This window comes from Neocloeon triangulifer, unplaced genomic scaffold, assembly GCF_031216515.1.
Source record: "Neocloeon triangulifer isolate White Clay Creek 2 clone unplaced genomic scaffold, ASM3121651v1 ptg000012l, whole genome shotgun sequence".
NCBI classification, from domain to species: domain Eukaryota; kingdom Metazoa; phylum Arthropoda; class Insecta; order Ephemeroptera; family Baetidae; genus Neocloeon; species Neocloeon triangulifer.
The window spans coordinates 3,952,017-3,971,860 of NW_026775554.1; the positions used below are offsets into that span (position 1 = coordinate 3,952,017).

General features: G+C 36.9%; 4 protein-coding genes across 6 annotated transcripts in view; 1 reads left to right on the top strand and 3 right to left on the bottom strand.

The window, feature by feature from the left end:
- The window catches only part of LOC132196311 (peptide deformylase, mitochondrial-like), a 54,058-nt gene extending 48,801 nt beyond the window's left edge, over positions 1-5,257 (top strand). The window contains exons 1-6 of one of the 2 annotated variants that reach the window (XM_059618872.1): positions 3,739-3,845; positions 3,902-3,966; positions 4,035-4,285; positions 4,344-4,514; positions 4,564-4,684; positions 4,737-5,257. In XM_059618872.1, coding sequence (XP_059474855.1) covers positions 3,906-3,966; positions 4,035-4,285; positions 4,344-4,514; positions 4,564-4,684; positions 4,737-4,942 — 810 coding nt within the window. In that variant the 5' untranslated portion in view covers positions 3,739-3,845; positions 3,902-3,905 and the 3' untranslated portion in view covers positions 4,943-5,257. Of the gene's footprint in view, positions 1-3,738; positions 3,967-4,034; positions 4,286-4,343; positions 4,515-4,563; positions 4,685-4,736 lie in introns of those variants that run through there. The other variant, XM_059618870.1, reaches the window with a different exon arrangement.
- LOC132196309 (uncharacterized) lies at positions 162-3,498 on the bottom strand. Its single transcript, XM_059618863.1, has 10 exons — positions 3,211-3,498; positions 2,936-3,154; positions 2,645-2,862; positions 2,438-2,588; positions 2,244-2,375; positions 1,989-2,184; positions 1,834-1,933; positions 1,635-1,780; positions 1,438-1,583; positions 162-1,383 (listed from the first exon to the last, which is right to left on the bottom strand). Exons 2-10 carry the CDS (start codon positions 3,133-3,135, stop codon positions 432-434), a joined length of 2,241 nt encoding a protein of 746 aa, XP_059474846.1. The 5' UTR covers positions 3,136-3,154; positions 3,211-3,498; the 3' UTR covers positions 162-431.
- LOC132196312 (thiosulfate sulfurtransferase/rhodanese-like domain-containing protein 3) lies at positions 4,976-6,125 on the bottom strand. Its single transcript, XM_059618873.1, has 4 exons — positions 5,866-6,125; positions 5,564-5,713; positions 5,243-5,405; positions 4,976-5,186 (listed from the first exon to the last, which is right to left on the bottom strand). Exons 1-4 carry the CDS (start codon positions 5,978-5,980, stop codon positions 5,132-5,134), a joined length of 483 nt encoding a protein of 160 aa, XP_059474856.1. The 5' UTR covers positions 5,981-6,125; the 3' UTR covers positions 4,976-5,131.
- Positions 6,126-7,898: 1,773 nt separating this feature from the next.
- On the bottom strand, positions 7,899-17,306 carry LOC132198142 (uncharacterized). 2 transcript variants are annotated; one of them, XM_059621963.1, is made up of 3 exons: positions 17,151-17,306; positions 14,906-15,063; positions 7,899-9,423 (listed from the first exon to the last, which is right to left on the bottom strand). In XM_059621963.1, the coding sequence occupies exons 2-3, from the start codon at positions 14,961-14,963 to the stop codon at positions 9,278-9,280; spliced, it is 204 nt and encodes a 67-aa protein (XP_059477946.1). In that variant the 5' UTR covers positions 14,964-15,063; positions 17,151-17,306; the 3' UTR covers positions 7,899-9,277. The 2 variants fall into 2 exon arrangements, with proteins under 2 accessions (XP_059477946.1, XP_059477947.1); XM_059621964.1 differs by lacking the exons at positions 14,906-15,063; positions 17,151-17,306 and adding an exon at positions 10,271-10,338.
- Between the last annotated feature and the right edge of the window lie 2,538 nt (positions 17,307-19,844).

Here is a 19,844-nt window from a genome sequence, read left to right on the forward strand (position 1 = left end):
CTTATCAAGTGGCATAATCGTATATTGATACGAGTTGATCATTACTTTTGGGCGAGATTTGAGTTTTCGGTCATAATTATCCGGAGTGTTTACGTAAGGCACGTGATATGAATGATAAGGCACCTGCACGAGTAAGAATTAATACACAGAACTCATGCAAGTTGTATCAACAAACTCTCGATCTACAAGTTGGCGACGATAAAGCAAGATAATAAGCAAAGATACGTTAGAAAACTATCAACAAGCGGTGGCAATCTTTCACGAAATGCAAAAGGAAAATTTGCGCGAATTGCACCAATTACTCTGATTGCCACAAATATTAACAAATAATCAATAACGCCCACATCAACACATACAGTGGCAAGACTAAATTTCAGGTCAATTTCGTTAATTTCACAAATAAAAATTTTTGACAAGAATAACTAACAAAATCAAAAGTGGTTCTCCTCTACGTCCTCTTCTATGTCCAGAGAGAAAACCGAGTTTGGAAGATCTAAAATTTCGACAAATTCTAAAAATGAATCTTGTCTATTTGTGACGTTTGCTTGCTGCGGCTCGACTGGAACGTTTCCATTCAATTGGTTTTGCTCGGTGATTGTCTCGGAAGACGTTGTTGGCACTTCTTTCCCCCCAGGCTCTGTTTGCTTCAGGATGCAGCAGCCCTGCTTGACAGCCTTCTTGATTTGCTTCAACGTTTTCAGGCACACAACCACACAGCACGGCGACTTTCCTTTGTTCCCACCACATGGACACCCGTTGGCCTCAGTGGCCTCGGTTCCTCTCCAGACTTTGGCTATACTGTGCTGCGGCCCGGACGCCTTGATGCACTCAAAGTTGCCAGTGCTGGCGTTGAAAGAGACCGGAACTGCTATTCCAGGCGACGACTCCGCCTCAGTCAACGGCGCAGGAGTGAAGACGACGTCATTTCCATTCTCTTCCATATCGAGAGGATCGTTTTCTGGCTGACTGTTGTTGAACGAATCTTCTGCTGGTTCGGCATTCAGCAGAGCGGTGCTGCTGGCAATTAATTGACCTTCACCTTCTAAGATGCTGTCCGAGCTAAGAGCCACAAAGTTTCCCATAGTATTTTCGGAAATACTGAACTGGGACGGGATCGACGGCAGATCACAAAAGTCCTCGTCCTCTTTCTCTTCAGTCACGCACAACGAATTAATAACCGAGAGTGGATTTTCATCCAACATGTCGGTACACGTTTCTTTTACCTGATCTTGACTCGACGCGTCCAAGGAGCTGTTGACCAGACGAAGAAGCTCGTTCGAGCAGCCGCGACAGTCCGTGGTCATTTCGTGACAGCGACATGGGTTGCATCGGCAAATGTCAGCATCAGCAGTAATGTCCTTTAGGGAGTTCTCATTGCATGTACTGTAATAAGAACATTTTTATGAAAATCTTAATCATTAAAACAAAAGTATTTACCTCTGCTTAGGGTTATTGTCAACAGGCTCAGCAGCTGTCTGGATAATTTGGGTTTGGTTTTCGAAAAAGCTCCAGTTGCTCAGCTGAGAAGTCTCCACAGAAATTGTAGCCTTTTCAACAGCAGGCAGTTCTTGGCCACTTTTCAACTAAAAAATTGCTTATTAATAGGTATAAAACATAATATAAAATGAACACACTTGAAGCAGAATTTTGGCAGCATTTTCAGGTATCTCCTGTTGCAATTTTACTTCACTGCTGTTACTAAGGTAGCCTTCGAGTGTCATCAGACCATGGGATGATATAGCTTGTATATTCTTTTCGGTCAGTGGAATAATTGCATAGGCTGAAGAAGAAGAAAAAATAAAATTTTCTTAATTATATCTCAAGTTGATTTACCTTGAATGGAGCCATCCTCTGAAGGCAAGGTCGTAGGGTCAACACCATTTTCATCATTTGTGTGTGAGTTAGGCGCGTCTTCCTCGTCGGATTCGTTTCCCTGTAAAATAAGATCAAGTGATGCTATTGATAGCCACATTTGAATAAAGACATACATTGGAAGCTCTTTTCCGTTTGGCAGCTTGATTTATATGGCGTTTGGTGTGCGATTTGAGGCTGTGTGAGGTAGAAAAAGTACGCGAACAATCATCTGCAGGGCATGAGTATGGTTTTTCACCCGTGTGAGTTCGCCTGTGTGTTTTCAAGTGGTGGCTTGCAGTGAAAGACTTCTCGCAACCGTCTTCATAGCATCTAAACAAACAAAACAATCCTCATTACACCAAACACATTTTCCAATCAATATTAATTACTTGAAAGGTTTTTCTTTGGTGTGGGTTCTGACATGTTTCTTGAGGTCACTGTACGTTGTAAAATATTTCAAGCATCCCTTTTGCTTGCAGTTAAAGGTATTTCCAGTGTGAAGTCGTTCATGGGCTCGAAGTCTAGATTTTTTTTATTAAAATAAGAATATCTTAAATATTTACAAATTTTTATTGGTGCCTACCTATAAAGTGTATTGAAGGCTTTTTCACAGCCATTCTGTGTGCATTGGAAGGGTTTCACTTTGGTGTGCACTCGTATGTGAATTTTCAAACTGTAGGAGGTCAGAAATGCTTTCCCACAGTTTGGTTCAGAGCACTTGAATCTATATTCACCTAAAATAAAATTGGTGAGTGAAGATTTGAATGGGAAGCATTAAAATAAAACAAACCCAAGTGTCTCTTCATATGGGTCCTTAGATTTCCAGCAGTACTGTAAGTCCGATCACACCCCTCATAATCACAGTGATATCTTTTAATTTCGCTCTCCCTTGTGTCTGGATCGGTGGACTCGATAGTAATAGTTGCATGTGAAGGCTCTTCTGTTAGCTCTTGGGACTGGATTCGCATGTGAATTTCATCTAAACTCACTGTTTGGTGTATTTCAAAACTGCAAAGATAAAAAAGTACGTTTAATTTAGTTTCGATATATATATAAATATGCAATTAATTTAGTGTATTACTTTGAATTCCCTTCTAGAATTAAAGGATCCTTGTCTGAAGTATTGTTTGAAATGAGTTTGGCTTCATAAACGGAAGGCAATTGCTCAAACACACGGTCAAAGTTGAGACTGCTCTCATCTTCGAAGCAATTTTCCAAATCTTGCAAGTCTTGCGTGCTGATCAGCTCAGTCAAAGATTCCTCGTTGTTTCTCACAGACATTTTTGCTTCTCCTCAGCAGCTGAAGATAAGAATAATTAGCGGGTGAACAATTATTTTATAATTAGAGCCTCTTACGTTTTCTTTGTTCCTCAAGACCCTCGTGAGGAGTGATGTGTGAGCAGCGTTGGCTAGCGCACGAAATTTGACGCGGACAGACTTTCCTCCTTTTGAATCCTATCGCTTGAAAATTAGATACTTCCAGTTCCTCGCCATTAGCTGTCCAGTGTCGACATCGCGGAAGATTGTTTAGAATAAAACTTAGCCATCAACTTGCAAACTTTTGGTCACAATTGCATTGTTTTCTCTCTCAGCTGCTCCACACATTTGAGACGTAAGGGGTGTTGGGAAAGGAGACGGATTTGTGATTGCACTTTCCAAATAATAAATCTTCAATTTGGATAAAACTGAAATATAATGCTATTTTTTAGTACTTCTAAGTATTTTTTTAATATATATTAGTCAAATAATGATTAATATAAAGCTTTGATGAGAAATTATAACTCCTTACTTAGCTCCTTGCTACACCTCCAGCTCAATACATCTGTATCTGTATCACGTGGTTTGATTTTGATTGAAAAGAAAAACCTGGCTCGCCTTGCATGTATGTTCTCGTGCTTGGTCCAATAAGACTGCTTGGTCGGTGAGAGTGAAACTTTGAAGCAGGAGGATCACGAGATCTTGCAAAAAAAATCTTACCCTACTTTATGCCGGTTTTTTAAATGAGATTTTGTAATCCTTTATTACATTAAGATCATATTTTTATCAGCAAAATGCTGAGCACTTTGGAGCGAAACCTCCTTTTTGCTACAAAATCAAAACATAAAATTAGCAGTAAGTCTCGCTCTTATTAATTTTCATTTATATCAATGAATTTTCTTTCGTTTGTTCGTATTATTCAGGAACACTGTTGGCGCGTGCAGTAAACGCCGGAGAGTTAAATTCTGCTGTTTCCTCGCCACAAAATTTGATCAAAATTCCTGTGAGGACTTTTTGGTCTTTCAACAAATTTCGACAAATTTACCAGGATTTTTGGAGACCTCCTCCACCAAAACCGCCTTATTCGCATATTTGCCAAATAGGGGATCCTATTTTGAGAGCTAAAGCCGGACAAGTAAAACTAGAAGAAATTAAATCAAAGGACATTCAAAATGTAGAAAATTATCTTCTTAAATTACATATAAATTTCTAAATTAAATCCATATTCGCAGGTTATTAAAACTATGAAGAAATCCATGGCAGGCTACAAGGCTGTTGGACTAGCTGCCCCACAAGTCGGTATTCCTCTGAGGATAATCACTTTCAATTTTTCAGAAGACATGCTTCAGACGATAGACAAACAAATGATTAAAACCAAAGAAATGGAAGTCATCCCTTTTAAAGTAAAATAGATTTATTTGCGAAGAGATTGTTAATGCAAAAATCAACCAGGTTTTCATCAATCCTGAACTGAAAGTTGCCGATACAAAAAAAGTGAAATTTCCTGAAGCTTGCGAGAGCGTAAAAGGATACTCTGCAGACGTCCCTCGATTTTATTCGGTAACATTAACAGGTATTGAATTAAAAATATATTATTTAAAATAATTGAACTCGATTTTTTCTAGGTTTTGACGAGAGTGGCAAAAAGGTTGAGTGGAATGCAAAAGGATGGTCGGCAAGAATAATTCAGCACGAAATGGACCATTTGGACGGAAGACTGTACACGGACATCATGGTCAAAGAAACTTTTACTTTTGGATACTGGCATAATGTGAATATTAGATCAGGCCGATTCAACTTGTCATTTTCTCCCTTCAAAATATTTTCGTAGGTTTCGGTAAAATTAAATAAAAAATAATACTAATATTCAGCAAAATAGAATGGGAGAAATTTATTTTTTGCAGAATGTCAGTGCACAAAAATGTGATTGAATGAGATACAAGGCAAACATTCTGTAATTAATAGCAGTGAAAGGGAACATTAATTAATTCTTATAGAAAAAGCGCTTTTAAATCTTTTTCTACTTCTTCGTTTTTGCCTCCCAGTCCAACCAACCACCAGCATAGTGACGCACACTGCATTATTTAAAAAATGTTAATTTAAAAATTTACTTAGAAAAATAAAAGCTCACTTTGCAAATCCAATCTCCTGAGCTGCTGCCATAGCTTTTCTGCTGCGCACCCCTCCTCGGCAGGAAAATACAAGGTCAGAGGTCTTGTCAGGCTGGTCAGCTCCTTCATATTTGCTCTTGAATTCCTCGGATGGCAACTGCAGAGCCTGTTGCAACTCTCCAACTAAAATTTTTAACCAAATGAATTATTTATCTCAATTTATCTGTCTGTCAAGTAACAAAAAAGTACCAGAAACTTTTTTTAAATTTCCCTTCAGTGAAAATCAAAATGATGCATAATAAAATTATTGTTATATAAGCATTAGAAGAAACTATGCTTACGAGGGATGTGGATGCTTCCAGGCAGTTTGCCAGTCTCCTGAATTTCCTTAGGCTCTCTGACATCAACCAGGACAATCTGGTCCTTGGCTTTCAGGTCGATAATGTCATCGTACGACAGGTCAATCTTGCGTTCTTCCGACATGGCTCTTGCTGGAAGAAACGGTTTTAAACAAACACGATTTAATCAATATAAAGTCAGTTAATATTTCAGTTTAAATCAATTGAGTTTATATCTCTTATCGTAAGTCAAATATTATTTTAAAAACGGAGGATCAGAGAGCAACAATTTGTAATTTGTATACCTTGTAAGCTTTGGAGAGAGCAAAGTTGAAGGAATTTGTGTTTCGGGGGTCGAGCACCAACTGGACGGACACTAAAGGCACTAATGCGGACTAAATTGGAAATTACTCTCCTCATCAAGGATTTAAGATGTGTGCACCGCCGGTCTCTCAGGTAACCCGCTGTTTGGTGATTGGGTAAAATTTGTGAATCATAAAGTCAACAACCTCCGACTGTCATGCAATTTTTGTCGGGTCCGTCGTCCGTCCGCCAGCTGAGAGGTGTGTCTGTCTGGTGTCTGTGTTTTGGTTTGCATTTTGGAGATCCGCCGAATAAGGGCGCGCGCTGCGCTGCTGCCTGTTGAGGCGTATTTAAATTATTTATATTGAAAAAGATCGAAGGGCTCGTGGGCTCAAGAGAAATTAATGTGACGATGTTAGGGGAAAAGGCTACACCTCCAAAAAAAATAAAGAAAATATTGTTAGTAACATAGTGTGTTATTGTTCAAAACTTCTAGCTTTTTATCTTTATTATTTTTTGTATTAACAATCTCAACAATATAAAATAAAAAAATTAAATGTAGCAAAAATTATTTAAATTTTTAAATTAATAAGTTTTTATTATAAAAATATTTTGTTGAAACTTGTTACAACAATTCAAGAATTGTTTTAAGTATATTACTTGAGTAGTTGATTGAAAAAATATAGTTTAAAAATAATTAATAATTTGGTATTGACCAATTCAATATTGTTTTTTTTTATCATTCTTATGATTTTTGTGCACTCGTCAAAGTGAAAAGCATGGAAAATATTGCATTTTTAAGCAAAAAAAAAAAAAAAAATCCAGCACCACTTTTAAGTTAGGACGATAAGTTAATTATTAAAATAAACGGATATTTTCATGAAAAGTATTGATAAACGTTAACTTAATTCATCGTGATCTTTGTATGTGTAAATATAAATCCCCCGCGCTTTGCAGCGCAAAGTTGCTTCTGTCAGTCAATAACGTAAAAATGGAGCGTGGGACACAGAAAAATTTAAAAAAAAATCATGATACAAAATATTTTCAGCATAAAAGTTTATTTTTTTGTCCGATTGCAAATATCTATACCATCTTTTTCGGATGAACGTTGCGTACGCATTTTCTTTTTAATCCGCCGCCCTTTAAAATTTTTACCAACATGTTGCATCCTCTCTGTTTCTTGGACGATTTTTGGCTAACTAAGGTAGCGTGTAAATTTAGCGGAGGCCGCACTGCAATTAATTACGCCTGATGTTTTCGCCATTTATAAGGGAGTGCTGCGCACGCAAAATATCCCCTGCGATATGTGGTTTAATTAATGTATACGTTACTAAGATGTGCACCAGTTAAGCTATACCAACAACAATTTCAGCTATTTATAGTATAAAAGCAGTATACACTTTGATAATAGTGTTACCTCTCTTGGCACACTGGCCAGGGGCGGCTTGCTGTGAAGATACTGTTATGCCAAAAGCAACAATAATTAATAATAAGTGAAAATATTTGGCTACTCGTAATGGCATTTGTATATAGGTTTGTAAAAATTGAACTATATGTAAAATAATTAATGTAAAATTAATAATCAGCCAGACTAGAGATATGAAATTTTAATAAAAAAACGATGAGGTTCTCACAAGGTAAAATAGTATAATTATGTTATTCAATTAGATCATCTATCTATATCTTGAATAAATAATTAATTTATATTTAGCAAGATATGAGAAAATTGATTTATTTCAATAGTAACAAAATATTTAATTATATTATATTTAAAAAAAAAACATATCATATTATTATTAAAAATATATTAATATTACTTAAAGTTAAAATAAGGTAATTAAAAGTAATGCTATGCAATAAAATTCAACAAGCTTTTATCTTTCTATACAATATTGTATTGAATTGGTTGTCAGAAATCGCAAATTCAATGCAACGGTATAAGGAATAAATAATTGATCGGCTTCAGTATGACAGCGACACGATCAATATGCCCAATTAAAGCAGGCAGCAAAAAGCCGATGTTTTTACAGGGGCATTCAGCGAAAATCCAATATACGAGAACTTTTATCTGGGTCACGCGGTGAAAAATAATACAAAGGACGCTGACTGACAGGGCTCATTAATTCAGCTTAGCTGTTGGAAACACAATTACAAGTTTTTTGTTTCTTCCGGTTTTTTCCTTGGTTGTGTTCAAAATGTTTTCTTTTACTTTCAATAAATTACAAAACTTTCACGTGGAAAAAATGATAAAATTTGACGCAGGAATGATTTCTAATTAGTTATTCTGACTGACAATGAGTGCGGCTTTTCATCACAGAGAGCAAAGGGAGGGTGAAGCTGTGTATCCATTGCTGAATAACAAAGAGCTTCTGCAAATTTGGTCTCATTTGCACATTGGCTCTGGTTGAAAAGGCTCCATGCAGGCGGTGAACAAACACTCACTTGAAATTCCTTTGTTTTATCTCTCACCAGAGCTCCAGTTCCGCGCGTGTTCTATTTCAGTCTACAAATCTGTAATTCGGGAGATATTCATACATTCAAAGAAAACTTCCGCTTCGTTCTCCAGCTTGCCATTTATTGGTGCGTACTGTTGCTGCCTGTGATTTAACATATTCTCCTGATATTTAATTGGTCTTGTTTACACTGTATGCAGTATATTATGTGCTCCATTAATGCAGCACAAAAGGAGCTGTGGTTCGCAGCTTATTAATTAGTGATGCATTCAACACATTCTCTACAAACTAACGCAACAGTGAAACCCTGCTTTTTAATTAGCTTGCTTGTTTATGACACGTTTCATATTCACACCAATGACAATTTCAAAGTGAAACGAAGTTGATACGAGTCAAAATTTGAAGACAGATTCTCAATTTACAGTTAATAAAATATCCATCCATTCAAATCTCTGTGAATATCATTATAATTAAATAACATTTTGATTTGCAATTTGCAAACTATGTAATAGAATATACCATATTTAAAATACATATAATTTTTTCCTGATATAAATATTAAATAAATATAATATCCATCATAAAAAATTATATCTCTCCAAAAGTATAAAGGTCTGCTTTAATTAATATTATAATCAGTTTTTAAAATATAAATGCATATAATTCAGTTTACAATCTTTTACTCCATCTTAGGTAGAATTGAGTAAAAATGTAACATGCTCATTAATTAAGATAATATTTGGCCAAGGAAGCAGTAAACATTTAAAAAAAAAATTATATCGAAGCGTTTATTTTCCATTCATCTGTGTAAATAAGTTTCCCATAGTAGAATAAGTGTCTTTTTTGCAGCCACTACATTTATCACTGACAGGGACGTTCAATTTTGCGAGCTCACTTTGAAAATTCACAAAAATTGCAGTCAGTGCCGTCCTGCACATCAAACGGCCGCAATTTTGGCGGATCATGCCGTGACGAAGAATTCTCGTTTCTTCTTGCACTTTTCCCTGGCGATGTAGCACAGGGCGAGGATGATGAGTATACCGATGGTGATCACCATGCCGATGCTCACCCACATGATCTCCTCGTTGATGCCCGTATAGCTGCGGCCTGAAAGTCAATGCACGCACTCCATTAGTTTCCACCAGACAAATTTACAGTTCCCCGGGGACATTTTGGGCAGTAATGGGTAAACGGATACGCTGTAGCAATCCGCGCGCCAATCTCCCCAGAGGTGAATTTAGCTGGGCAAAAAATACAGCTTTAATGGGGTCGCTGCTGTTTTGCATTCGCGAAGATAGACCATTCTTTTTTATCTCGGCTGGATTCCAGCACGTTTTGTTTTCATGAGTCTCTGCTCTTATCTCGAGGGTTGATGCGCGCGGTTTTGCTTTTCTCTTCTCGGCGGCCTATATTTCCTTCGTCCAGGGATTTGTACTTTCTTGTTATTTCGCGTGAAATAAAAGCATTGAAATTTTCTCATTTCACGTGCAAGATGTGGAATTATTATTCTATTTAGGTGATAAATTCAATTTGCCATTCATAAATTCATAAGCGAAGAATTTTTTTTATTGTTTAATTTTTCAATCACGAGACAAGAGTCGTTGTGAATGGAAAGTCACATATTGATCAAATTTTGACGAGAATGAAAAAATTAGCATAGGATGAGCGCTGGGTGAATATATTTGAATTTACTAAATAAATAATTCATGGCGTTGATTTGTTGAATTTGCTGACCGTATTTGATTAAAATGTCACATGTTCAGCGATCGAATGTTATGAATAAACTTTGAAAATCAAATACAAATCTGATGAATAATAAATATAATAATTTGCTATTTAACATTTACTGAAACAACAGCTGATTTAACAATTTTAACTTGTCATGTATTGATTCAATTTAATTTAAATTCAATTTTTTTTTTGCCGTGAGTTAAAATTTCATGCCTGTATTTACCAGTTTTCAATCCGATCAATACCATACGCCATTCCAAGTGTTTGGCGTGTTTGCTTGCTGAAACTTTTCCATTACTTGTCTCTCTGTGTTTGCGAAGTACGCATTCCATCATGCGCCAGTGCAAAAAGGTAAATAAAAGAAACTGAACAATCAGCGTGTACATGTGCAAGTTCAGCTGGATTTTATTGATACACTCGGAAAAGGCACAGAACATCGACAATCCTGATTCCTCAAAGCCCGTAAGCCAACCGTCGAACCGTCAGGTATATTTGATTACGTCGTTCGAATTTCACAAGGCAGAAAGGAAAATCGACTCGCGGAGAAGAGGCGGAAATCAGAACCAACTGGGTTTGTCAACTGCGCAACGATGCGCGAATACAAAGTTTAATTAATCAGCCGATTTGCAGAGCCGAGTAAATAATCAATACTGAGCCTGCGATGAAAAGTAAATTGACCGACGCGGTTTGTGGGCAGGTCGGTTTCAAACAATCTGCTTGCAAATTCTAACCGCACACTCCACACTGTGACACTGCACATTATTTTGCTCCCCAGACTATCTGAAAATGTGTCGATCCTCCGAGGAGAAACTTTTCCCGGGAGATTACTTTTTCTCGGATAGCTCACAGCTCCAAAAAAGCGTCGGCGGCTTTATTTATTTACGTGGGCGCATAAAAGTTTGCAGACTCGCAAACTTGTGTTGTCGAGAAACGTCAAAACTTCAACCCATATACATTCTTTCCTTTGATTTTTGGCTTTCAGCGGTCAAAATAAAATCAGAGGTTAGAGTAAGGGGTGAATTTTTTGCCTGAGTAGCCCCCGAGGCGAGTTAACTTGAGCTAATTCACTCGAGCGTGCAACTTGGGCTGAATGACACTCGGCTTTTCAGGAACAAACAAGCCCTGTTGCTAATATTCCAGCAGCTGCTACTTCAATCGAGCAGCTTTTCATTAGCGTCATCCAGTTGAGCTTCAGGCAGCATACCCGTTTCAAAACAGATCTAATGAAAATATATTTCAGACACCATTAATGACAAATTTTCTTCATAATTATTCATTATTTTTTTTTCAGGAATATTTTGTTTCTTTCTTTTTGCAGAATTTTTCAATGAAAAATCTTCCACAAAATATGAAAATTATATGTATTTATACATCCCTTCACTTTAGAGAGTTATTTTTTTCACATAGCTTTTTGTCGCAGTATCGATTTTTAACTCATTTTCACCAGGTAGGCCCCACACTGGTACGGAAGTGTTAAGTTGGATTTATTACGCTTTGATGCGCGCATCTGAAAAACAAACTGCTGCGCACTCCCTTTTTTAATAACTTGGTGCACAGAGTGGAAAGCCAGAGGATAGAAATTAGGTTACATGTTTTGGTCCTTGAAAGGCCTCCAGCATTTGACAAAGAGCGTGGCTGGGAAAATGGAATTGCTCCTAGCGTCGTCTCGAGTTTATGCAACAAGAGGGCTAATTTGCTAGAAGCACACAAGAATGATTAAATTGTACAATTTTCTTGGCAAGAAAATTAATCTCGGAAAGTATAGCAGGAACTTTTTCATGAATATTTTACTTTTTAAGTATTTTAGCTTTAATATTTCCTGAAAGTCTTCAAATCTTATTAAATAAAAATCAAATCAAATATTTGTCATCAACTTTGAGAAAGAAAAAAAAATTGTTTGTGTGAGGGCAGCCAGGTTGAAAGGAATGTCATAACTCCAAGTTCATCAGTCCTTTGAGTGCTTCTGGTGCTTCTTCTCACCAGACGCCTAACTTTGTAAACTGCAAAGTTGCATCACAGCTCGAACGACTTGACAGAGCAACAACCAACTGAATGCCGTTTTATGGCAACTCTTGTGAGGAGCGCAAAGAGCATCAGTAAAGGAACTGCCCAAGTGAAAATGGTATTTGGCCTCTTTTCCCTTTCCATTTACCACTCCTTTGGTCCATGCTTTGAAAATTGTGGAAAATTGTCTTCGACTTGCACACGCGACACAAAATCAAATATTGCCTAATATAATATCCTTTATTTGAACTTCAAATAAATATACTAAGCTCCAAAATTGGTAAAAAAATTAATGCTTTTTTTGACATAAAAGTTAATTTTTTTAATATATATAAAGTACAACATATAATATATTATTTAGATCAGTTTTTTATCCTAGAGCGTTTGAATTAAAAACTTTTAAGTCTTAAAGTTACACCCAATTTAAGATAATAAATCAAAATTTCATGTGCTGCAGTATAAAATAAATTACGCAATTATAGCCCTTTTTGTTGATAAACATCTAGCGCGATCAATCAAGGAGGTCGGTGACAGCGATGGGTATGTTATTTCCGGACTGTTCTTGCTGCAAGGCAGTAAAGTATGGATCGTTTCTGCGTTTTCTGCAAAACTGCAGAGACTCGAGTCTTCTCGACTCACTGCTCCAAATGAATGGTCTGCTTGACAGTTCATAAAATTGCCTTTTTTTATAAGAGAAGAGAAGGAAAAACTTTTTTGATTTGTTCAGAAATCTTTGTTGAGAAATCTCCATTTTATTCAATTAATTAATTGCCTCTCGCAATGGAAGCTCGGCAAATAACCCTAGGTCTGTGCCAATTTGCTGCCTCCGCCTGCCCGATGCTGCTTCTCGTAGCTTCATCTGCAGGCGGCAATGATCAAAGAGGACATTCTTTATCGCTGCACCCTTTCTCTCCGGTAATCTAACACACTCTCTGGCAGTTATTTGCAGCTGCGGTGGCAACAAAAAAGGAATGAAAAAGGGTAATCGCATTCCCAGTCTATCTTGTTGCATTCCGAGAAGCTAATTTTCTGAGCCTGGGCATATTTCCTATTCCGGCATGTGGACGTGAATCGAATACAAAATTGCATGCTTTCAGCCCTATATCAGAACTTTTGTCGAAAAAATATGGAAGCATTTGCCTCTCAATCGATCGCAGAGAGTTAATGTGTCCTGGCGGAAAAGTGCTCATGCAACACTTTAAAAAAGAAAAAGCTGAAGAGTGAGATAGTCGGCTGGAGGCATGCCAGGGTCCTTGATTTTCCACGCAATAAATTTTGAAAACGACCAGACATTATTATCTTGTTTCAGAGTGCAGACATGGAATGCGAAGTCTGCGATTTTTTTTTTTTTAGTTTTCAATGGATGGCTTTTCTAATTTACTGCATTACTTTGAGCGATTCTATGTAAGCATCCTCTCCACAAGCGTCTTGAATTGCAATTGAAATTTTCTCCGAGCTCAAATCGCCTCATCAAAGTTTGCCTGATCGCCCTGATCGCACTTTTTATATTAGAACTAGGAGCTGGCATTTTCTCCAGAGAGTTTGTTCGAGCAATCTAAGTTTCTCGTTCCCATATCTAAAGGCGCCCCATTTATCAAGTTTACTTGTTCGAGCGGTTGCCGCAACCCGCGCAACTACTGTGCTGGGCCGGTTGCATAATCCAGCCAGTGCCAAAACGTAGGCTAATGGAGCGAGAGGCGAGAGCGTTTTGTGTGCGATTGTCGAAGCGAGAAGAAAATCATCTTCCAGGCAGCAAAGACTATTCGATCCAAGGTTGGGGAGACGAAGGAAAATCAAGCCATTGTAACTATACAGGACTCAAGTAGAGCAAGGGCGCGCTGCAGGATTACAATAAACAACACGGCAAGAATGCTTTTCTTTCAACACGCGCAACAATTCTTCTTCATCTTCGTCAGATGCCAGATGTCGATTGTTAGAATAATTTGTATTCATTAGTTCGCAGTAAAGAAAAAGTAGTCTGAGAAAGATGGATATTTATCTGACTGCCGCACATTAATTATGTTTGACGTCATACAACGACAAAACTATTTATATGATTTCATCTTGTGTGACATTTATTACTATTTCCAACAGTGTGATAATTGCTTATCTCCTATAGGATTTAATTAAAGTATGAAAAAGTGGGACAGGAAAGTACTTTAGTGCAATTAACTTGAAGCTCTATATTTTGAGCACCAGAGAGAAATTCTAAAAACAGAAAAAGCCAAGCGGAAAAGGGCCTAGTATAATAAATTTCCAAACAATGAAATTTTTCTTGTATTGGATAAGCCGACATGCGGGTGCCAAGTTTGTCGGCAATTTTTCATCTCTGCCCGAGGCACCGCGCATTTCTCACTCTCTGTCAGGCGGAATGCGAGCTGGGTATTGTTCTGTTTGTGCGTTTGTCGGTCTGCGTTATTCCAACGCGCGGCGAGAAAAGAGCGGAATTTCCACCAGTGCAAAAGAGAGGCTTAGAATAAAAGTTCTCGCGGAAAACGAGAGCAATTATTGCTTTCCTCCTGTACCGCAGAAGGAATAAATATCAAACTCTCCACCTCATAACTCTTTCCTGGAAAGATCAGGATGCCCTGATATGAAATTTCCGTTTGAGAAGAGAAGGCGGAGATGCGAGATATGCGAGCAAATAATGCCATTACTCGAATCCCGATGGAAATCTAGCCTTGCTCAGACCATGCCGGTTTACTCCAAGAGAAAGACGTCAAGCTTTCTTTTTCTTTCATTATTTTTTGCTTCCTTTTTGGGGCAGAGGGCCATTATTCAGCAGGCTCAGTTTTCTTGGGCACTTTTTTTCTTTCTTTTCCCACAGTTGGAGGATGGAAATGCACTAACTCACCAGAACTGCCACTGGAGTAAACTCCGACCTTGCCGGCAACACGGCCGCCCACTGGCATCTTGTTGGCAGCTTTTTAGTTTGACGACGAATAGTTCCACGACACTGGCGATGGCCTTTTGTTCACGTTTCGCGTGAGCAGATCCGGAACGTGTCGGGTGCTGGAAACAAGAGTGGAATATAAATTATTTGCACGCGCCTCAGTGCTGGGTTTGAACTCGGCTTTCACTCCCCAGGCGCTCTTCACGGTTTGTGGAGGGCTTTGTGGATTAATCCTGTAAAGCTTAATTTTATCTGTTTGTCTGCAGTTCCGCCGCGCTAACAATTATGCACAATCGAAACCGTTGCAGGCTATTGGACCGCTTTGTTTAGTGCCAATCACAGCAGAAAAAATATTGCTTTTTTGCCTGCTAGCAAAAAAATAAAATCTCTTTGGTAAATATAGCTTTCTTTTTTTGTGTTTTTAGTCAATTTAAAAATATATTGTTTTAATGTTATTTTAAATTTCAATTTATATTTAAAAATTGTAGATTATTAGCATACACAATTAGTATAATAAAGTAAAGCAGCTAGCAAATTACCGTTGAAATTTAAAACACGTATATATCATAGTTTTATGTATCAGTTATGTATAGCTTTATCTTAATTCAAATTAAGTAACTTTTTTTATTATTTGTAATTAAAATTTAATAATTTCATCATCCAAAAAAGTAGCCGATCACTAATTTAAAAAATATAAATATGCAAACCTATATAAAATGTATTGTCAAATGTATTTCTTATATGAAAGTTTTTCATGAGAATATCCATATAAAAAATTCCTTCTCGTTCGCGTCAAAAAAATATAAGCCGTGATTAAATCGGTTAAAACTTTTCCATTAGTTTGATATGTTCGCATTTTCCCCATGTGAATGCATAGCAATCAAGAGTTTATTGCTTTCAAACTAATCGCAAACATTCAACTTGCCTCAGGTCTCTATTTTTAATAGGGCATGGTTCGCAATTCCCAACAGCTTTTTCCCGTCCGTGCAACTGTCAATTAGTGTTTATTGTGGTCAGTGCGGAGACCAAATTCATTGGATCAAGTGTCAACCTCCATTTCCAAGTGTCTCTCCTTTCTCTTCGTAGCACTTCACGAGGTGATTGGAAAGACAGCAGGCATCAATTGTTCACCATAATGGTGTGTCAAAACGCATTTGTCTTCTCTAGACTGTCCGAGCGGTTAGTAATGGCCAGCGTGTCTACCCAACCAGAGTCGATATAACGATCAAATTAATTTCCCGTGAACCTCAGATTGACGTCGAGAGATATAGCAAAAGGAAGCCACAGCTATTTTATTGTGTTACAGTTTCTTCCGTGAGTAGAAAGGAACGTACTTTGTTTTTATTTCAACGTTCTCTCGTCTATGTGTATTTCTTCTTTGAATGGAGGAGCATTAACTGAGCAGTTAATTAGTTTCCTTTTAAAGAAATGCGACAAAAGTTCAACAAGTTTTCTCATTCTCATATCCAATTCCAAATAACTAGCATTATTTTAATTGCCAGCTCGGTGAGAATTATTACTTGAATTATTCACAAAGGGGCACTTGCAGATCGTTCACCCATTTCCATATTGCGGTGTAAATAGCTTTCGATAAATTGAAGAAGCGTCTGGGGGAGAATATTCACTGGGTACGCATAATGTACATATTGCATGTCCTCTTTACGAGCATAGCTCTATACGCCTCGTTGATTAAATTCTTCCTAAGCGACGAAACAAAATTGCCCGAGGTGCTTGGCGCAGTATGGGATGACGGAAGAGCTTATTTTTAACTCTTAATTGGATATTAATTTGTGGTTGGTTGATTCAGTTAATGAAAAAAGTTTGAAGCGCAGCAAAAAGTTTAAAATTTTACAATTTTTATTTTAATCAACTCAAGTAGTAAAAAGAAACTTTTTGTTATTTTAAATGATTATGAATAATTTTAAAGTGAACATCGTACTACTATTTTTTTTTTTTTTTTTTTTAATTTCACATTTCACATTTATCTGTTTAAAATGAACTGCTTTAGGGAGTTCAAAAGATGAATTTTTCATCTCATCTTTTGCGTCATCCGCGCCATCCAAAAGAGCAAAATGTATCGCCCCACACATCTCGTGGTTATCCTCGTCTCTAAATAAATAATATCACACCCCCATCCACCCTCACAGTTTCAACCCCGGCCACGATAACCCACATTCTTCACCCCAGAAGCCGAAAAAAGTCTCACCAGATGGACTAGATCGTCTCTAGCAAATCATCCCTTCGCTGACTTTTGAGGCTGGGTTGGCCCGGGCTGCAGCGGCTGAAATCAACTTAGTTTACCCCTCGTGGGGTGGTTCGCTCGCTCGCTCGCTCGCTCGCTCGGAGCCGTGTCGTTTGCGTCCCGCGCTGCACGGGTGTCGAGATCCAACTGGCGGGGACCTGCGAGTGGCGTGTGCTCCAGCACAGCGGGCGCAGCATCCCTCCTGTGCGCTCCACCCTTTATTTTCCCTCGCTCTCGACAACTTGCCGACCCCTAACAAAAATCGATCTCAGCACACATTATAATAATGCAAGCACATCCCCTACGTGTTGCGCCGCCAATTTATCGGCAGCGCTCACCTGACCATTTACCTCTTTCGCTATTTTTTTTTCTTCTTTTTATTCGCCCACTATTTATGGTGGAATGCGCGCGGCACATAAATATATATTGCCCCGCTTAAGATATATTGAAGACAGCAGGTGCTCGTAGCCAAGTGCTGTGATATAGAATCTGTTCGGGCATCTTTCCTGAATTTATTTATGAGGCGTCCCTTGAGATAAAGCAAAAAGGGCACTTTAACTATTTTATTTTTTATACTGCATTATTCATTAAAGAAAATTTCTTTTTAAATAATTGAATACATGTAATTTAAATCGATTCACTTTCACCATGCTTTGCATCTGGATTTCATCAAAATTAGAAAGAAAAAAACTCAGAAGTTATTGTGTTTTTTTTTTATAAATTTTACTTATCAATATGTAACCATTATTAAAGAACCGGTAAATACAAACTATTTGTAAGATATTAAAAAATTGGTTGTGAATAAATAAATTTGTATCAATTTATTGTTTTTCCTTTAAAGTTAAAATATCAATACTATTAAAGCTACTCAATAATATCTACTCTGTATATAATGATCAAATATGAAAAGTATTTTTTATTCGTTATTAAATACTTCTTTATAAATAGCAAAAAAATGTTTGGCTTAATCAATTTTAGTTCATCAAACAAACAACCAAATTTGACTTATCATTATCGGCAATTTTGCTAATTGACTGTTTGTTCTGATTTTACGCATCACTTTGATAAAACGATGTGACACGTAATAAATAATGCTGTGTTTTTTTTTATCCAGTTGATTTATAGAGATGGAGAGCTTTTTAATTCGGTTGACGCGATGTGTGTGACGTCATGTCATCATTAATTACAGTTTAATAACACGGCTAGTGCCACAGTGATTCAATTCTCTTGAGCGCTAGTGGAGAGATAAAAGCTGCAATTCAATTTTGCATCAAAGGCTGCGTCAAGTGATGGCTTTTTGCGGCATTTGCGTTTCACTCTGTATAATTAATCAAATTTTTAGAGCAGACCGAAAAGAGAATTCGCGATTTTTTTCATTGTAGAAAAAATATGAAAATACTTTCCTTTTTCCCTTTTTAAAAACTTTAAAATTGATAATTTTCAAGAAGTTAAGTGAATCTTAGGTGGGGTGCATCAAGTTGTGGCTTTCAATGTTTCACTTAAAATCATTTGCTATCTTTGCTCGCACCTATCTTCAGAACCCTACGTTTGAGCGACCTTTTTCGTGAGATGAAACCGTTTCTCCTCATTTTGTAATTTTATTTTCTTATTTTTAACGTGACTTGTGAAGAATAAAAAAAAAAACATTCTAATTTAATTCTAAAATAAATTGGACTGCTTCAGTAATAAGTTAACTAATTATTTTATTTGTTATATTGTAAATAAACATGAATTATTTTTTAACTTTTTTGTTCTTTCATTAATTTGGATGAGTAAATTTATGCGGTTGAGTTTTCCTAATTTTAAACCAACAACAAAATTAAAAAAACAAAATTAATATAAAAATAACAAATAACTATAAACTAATAAAATATTATTTTTGTGTGGTGCTTATGTGAAAAAAAAATAATAAAAGCAGTTTTCATATGTAAAGTTACATCTCGTTTTATTAACGTGATTATTATTTAGGACTTGCCGCACAGCTGCCTACCCAGGCATGCATACTAAAATAAGGACTAATTTGCGGGGGCTGAATATTTATCACACCAGCCACCGCCCATCATACTAATTACCCCATCCAGTCCTCCAGAAGCCCAATTACAGAACCCAATTTGCACAGCAAACAGGCGAATGCTTTGAAGTAAAACTCGATTCTGAAGTTGGTTGGTTATGCGCAGCCCTTGGCGAAATTTTGCCTCCACTTTTATATTTTTGGCAACGACTTTTTCCCCATGGAAAAACAATTTTACTTATTCAGAGTTATTGATGATACTTCAATACCGTTCGATACTTTTTCTAGAATGTCTCTGAACAAATAAATTTGAACATGAACGGACTTCCACTCCACTTTACCTTTTATTAATTGAAAAAATGACTTAGCAAGTAAAGCTCAGACTTTTGAGTAAGTTATGTCTTTGTAGAAAATTAACTTTGCAAAACGTGTAAGACAGACGTGGACTTCAAACCTGTATTAAAATTTTTTATATGCAATTCTTAAATTAAAATGCCGCAAAGATTGAAATGGATATAAATTAATGATTTTTATTCTTGAAGATCTTCATTCTTTTGTAGGGAAATAAATAATGAAATAGAAAATGTAAGTATATGCTTTTGTTTCGATTTTCACTGTTTATTTATTATTAAAATACACAAAACTTT

What these genes read in the sequence shown, in the direction of transcription:
- LOC132196309 (XM_059618863.1), bottom strand. Translation starts at nt 3,135, where the DNA reads ATGTCTGTGAGAAACAACGAGGAATCTTTGACTGAGCTGATCAGCACG. An exon ending in ATTCTAGAAGGGAATTCAAA is followed by an intron (nt 2,863 to 2,935) that starts GTAATACACTAA and finishes TTATCTTTGCAG; the next exon opens with TTTTGAAATACACCAAACAG. An exon ending in AACGGAAAAGAGCTTCCAAT is followed by an intron (nt 1,934 to 1,988) that starts GTATGTCTTTAT and finishes CTTATTTTACAG; the next exon opens with GGAAACGAATCCGACGAGGA.
- LOC132196312 (XM_059618873.1), bottom strand. Translation starts at nt 5,980, where the DNA reads ATGAGGAGAGTAATTTCCAATTTAGTCCGCATTAGTGCCTTTAGTGTC. An exon ending in CTCTCTCCAAAGCTTACAAG is followed by an intron (nt 5,714 to 5,865) that starts GTATACAAATTA and finishes CGTTTCTTCCAG; the next exon opens with CAAGAGCCATGTCGGAAGAA. An exon ending in CAGGAGATTGGATTTGCAAA is followed by an intron (nt 5,187 to 5,242) that starts GTGAGCTTTTAT and finishes TAAATAATGCAG; the next exon opens with TGTGCGTCACTATGCTGGTG.
- LOC132198142 (XM_059621963.1), bottom strand. Translation starts at nt 14,963, where the DNA reads ATGCCAGTGGGCGGCCGTGTTGCCGGCAAGGTCGGAGTTTACTCCAGT. An exon ending in TTACTCCAGTGGCAGTTCTG is followed by an intron (nt 9,424 to 14,905) that starts GTGAGTTAGTGC and finishes ATTGACTTTCAG; the next exon opens with GCCGCAGCTATACGGGCATC.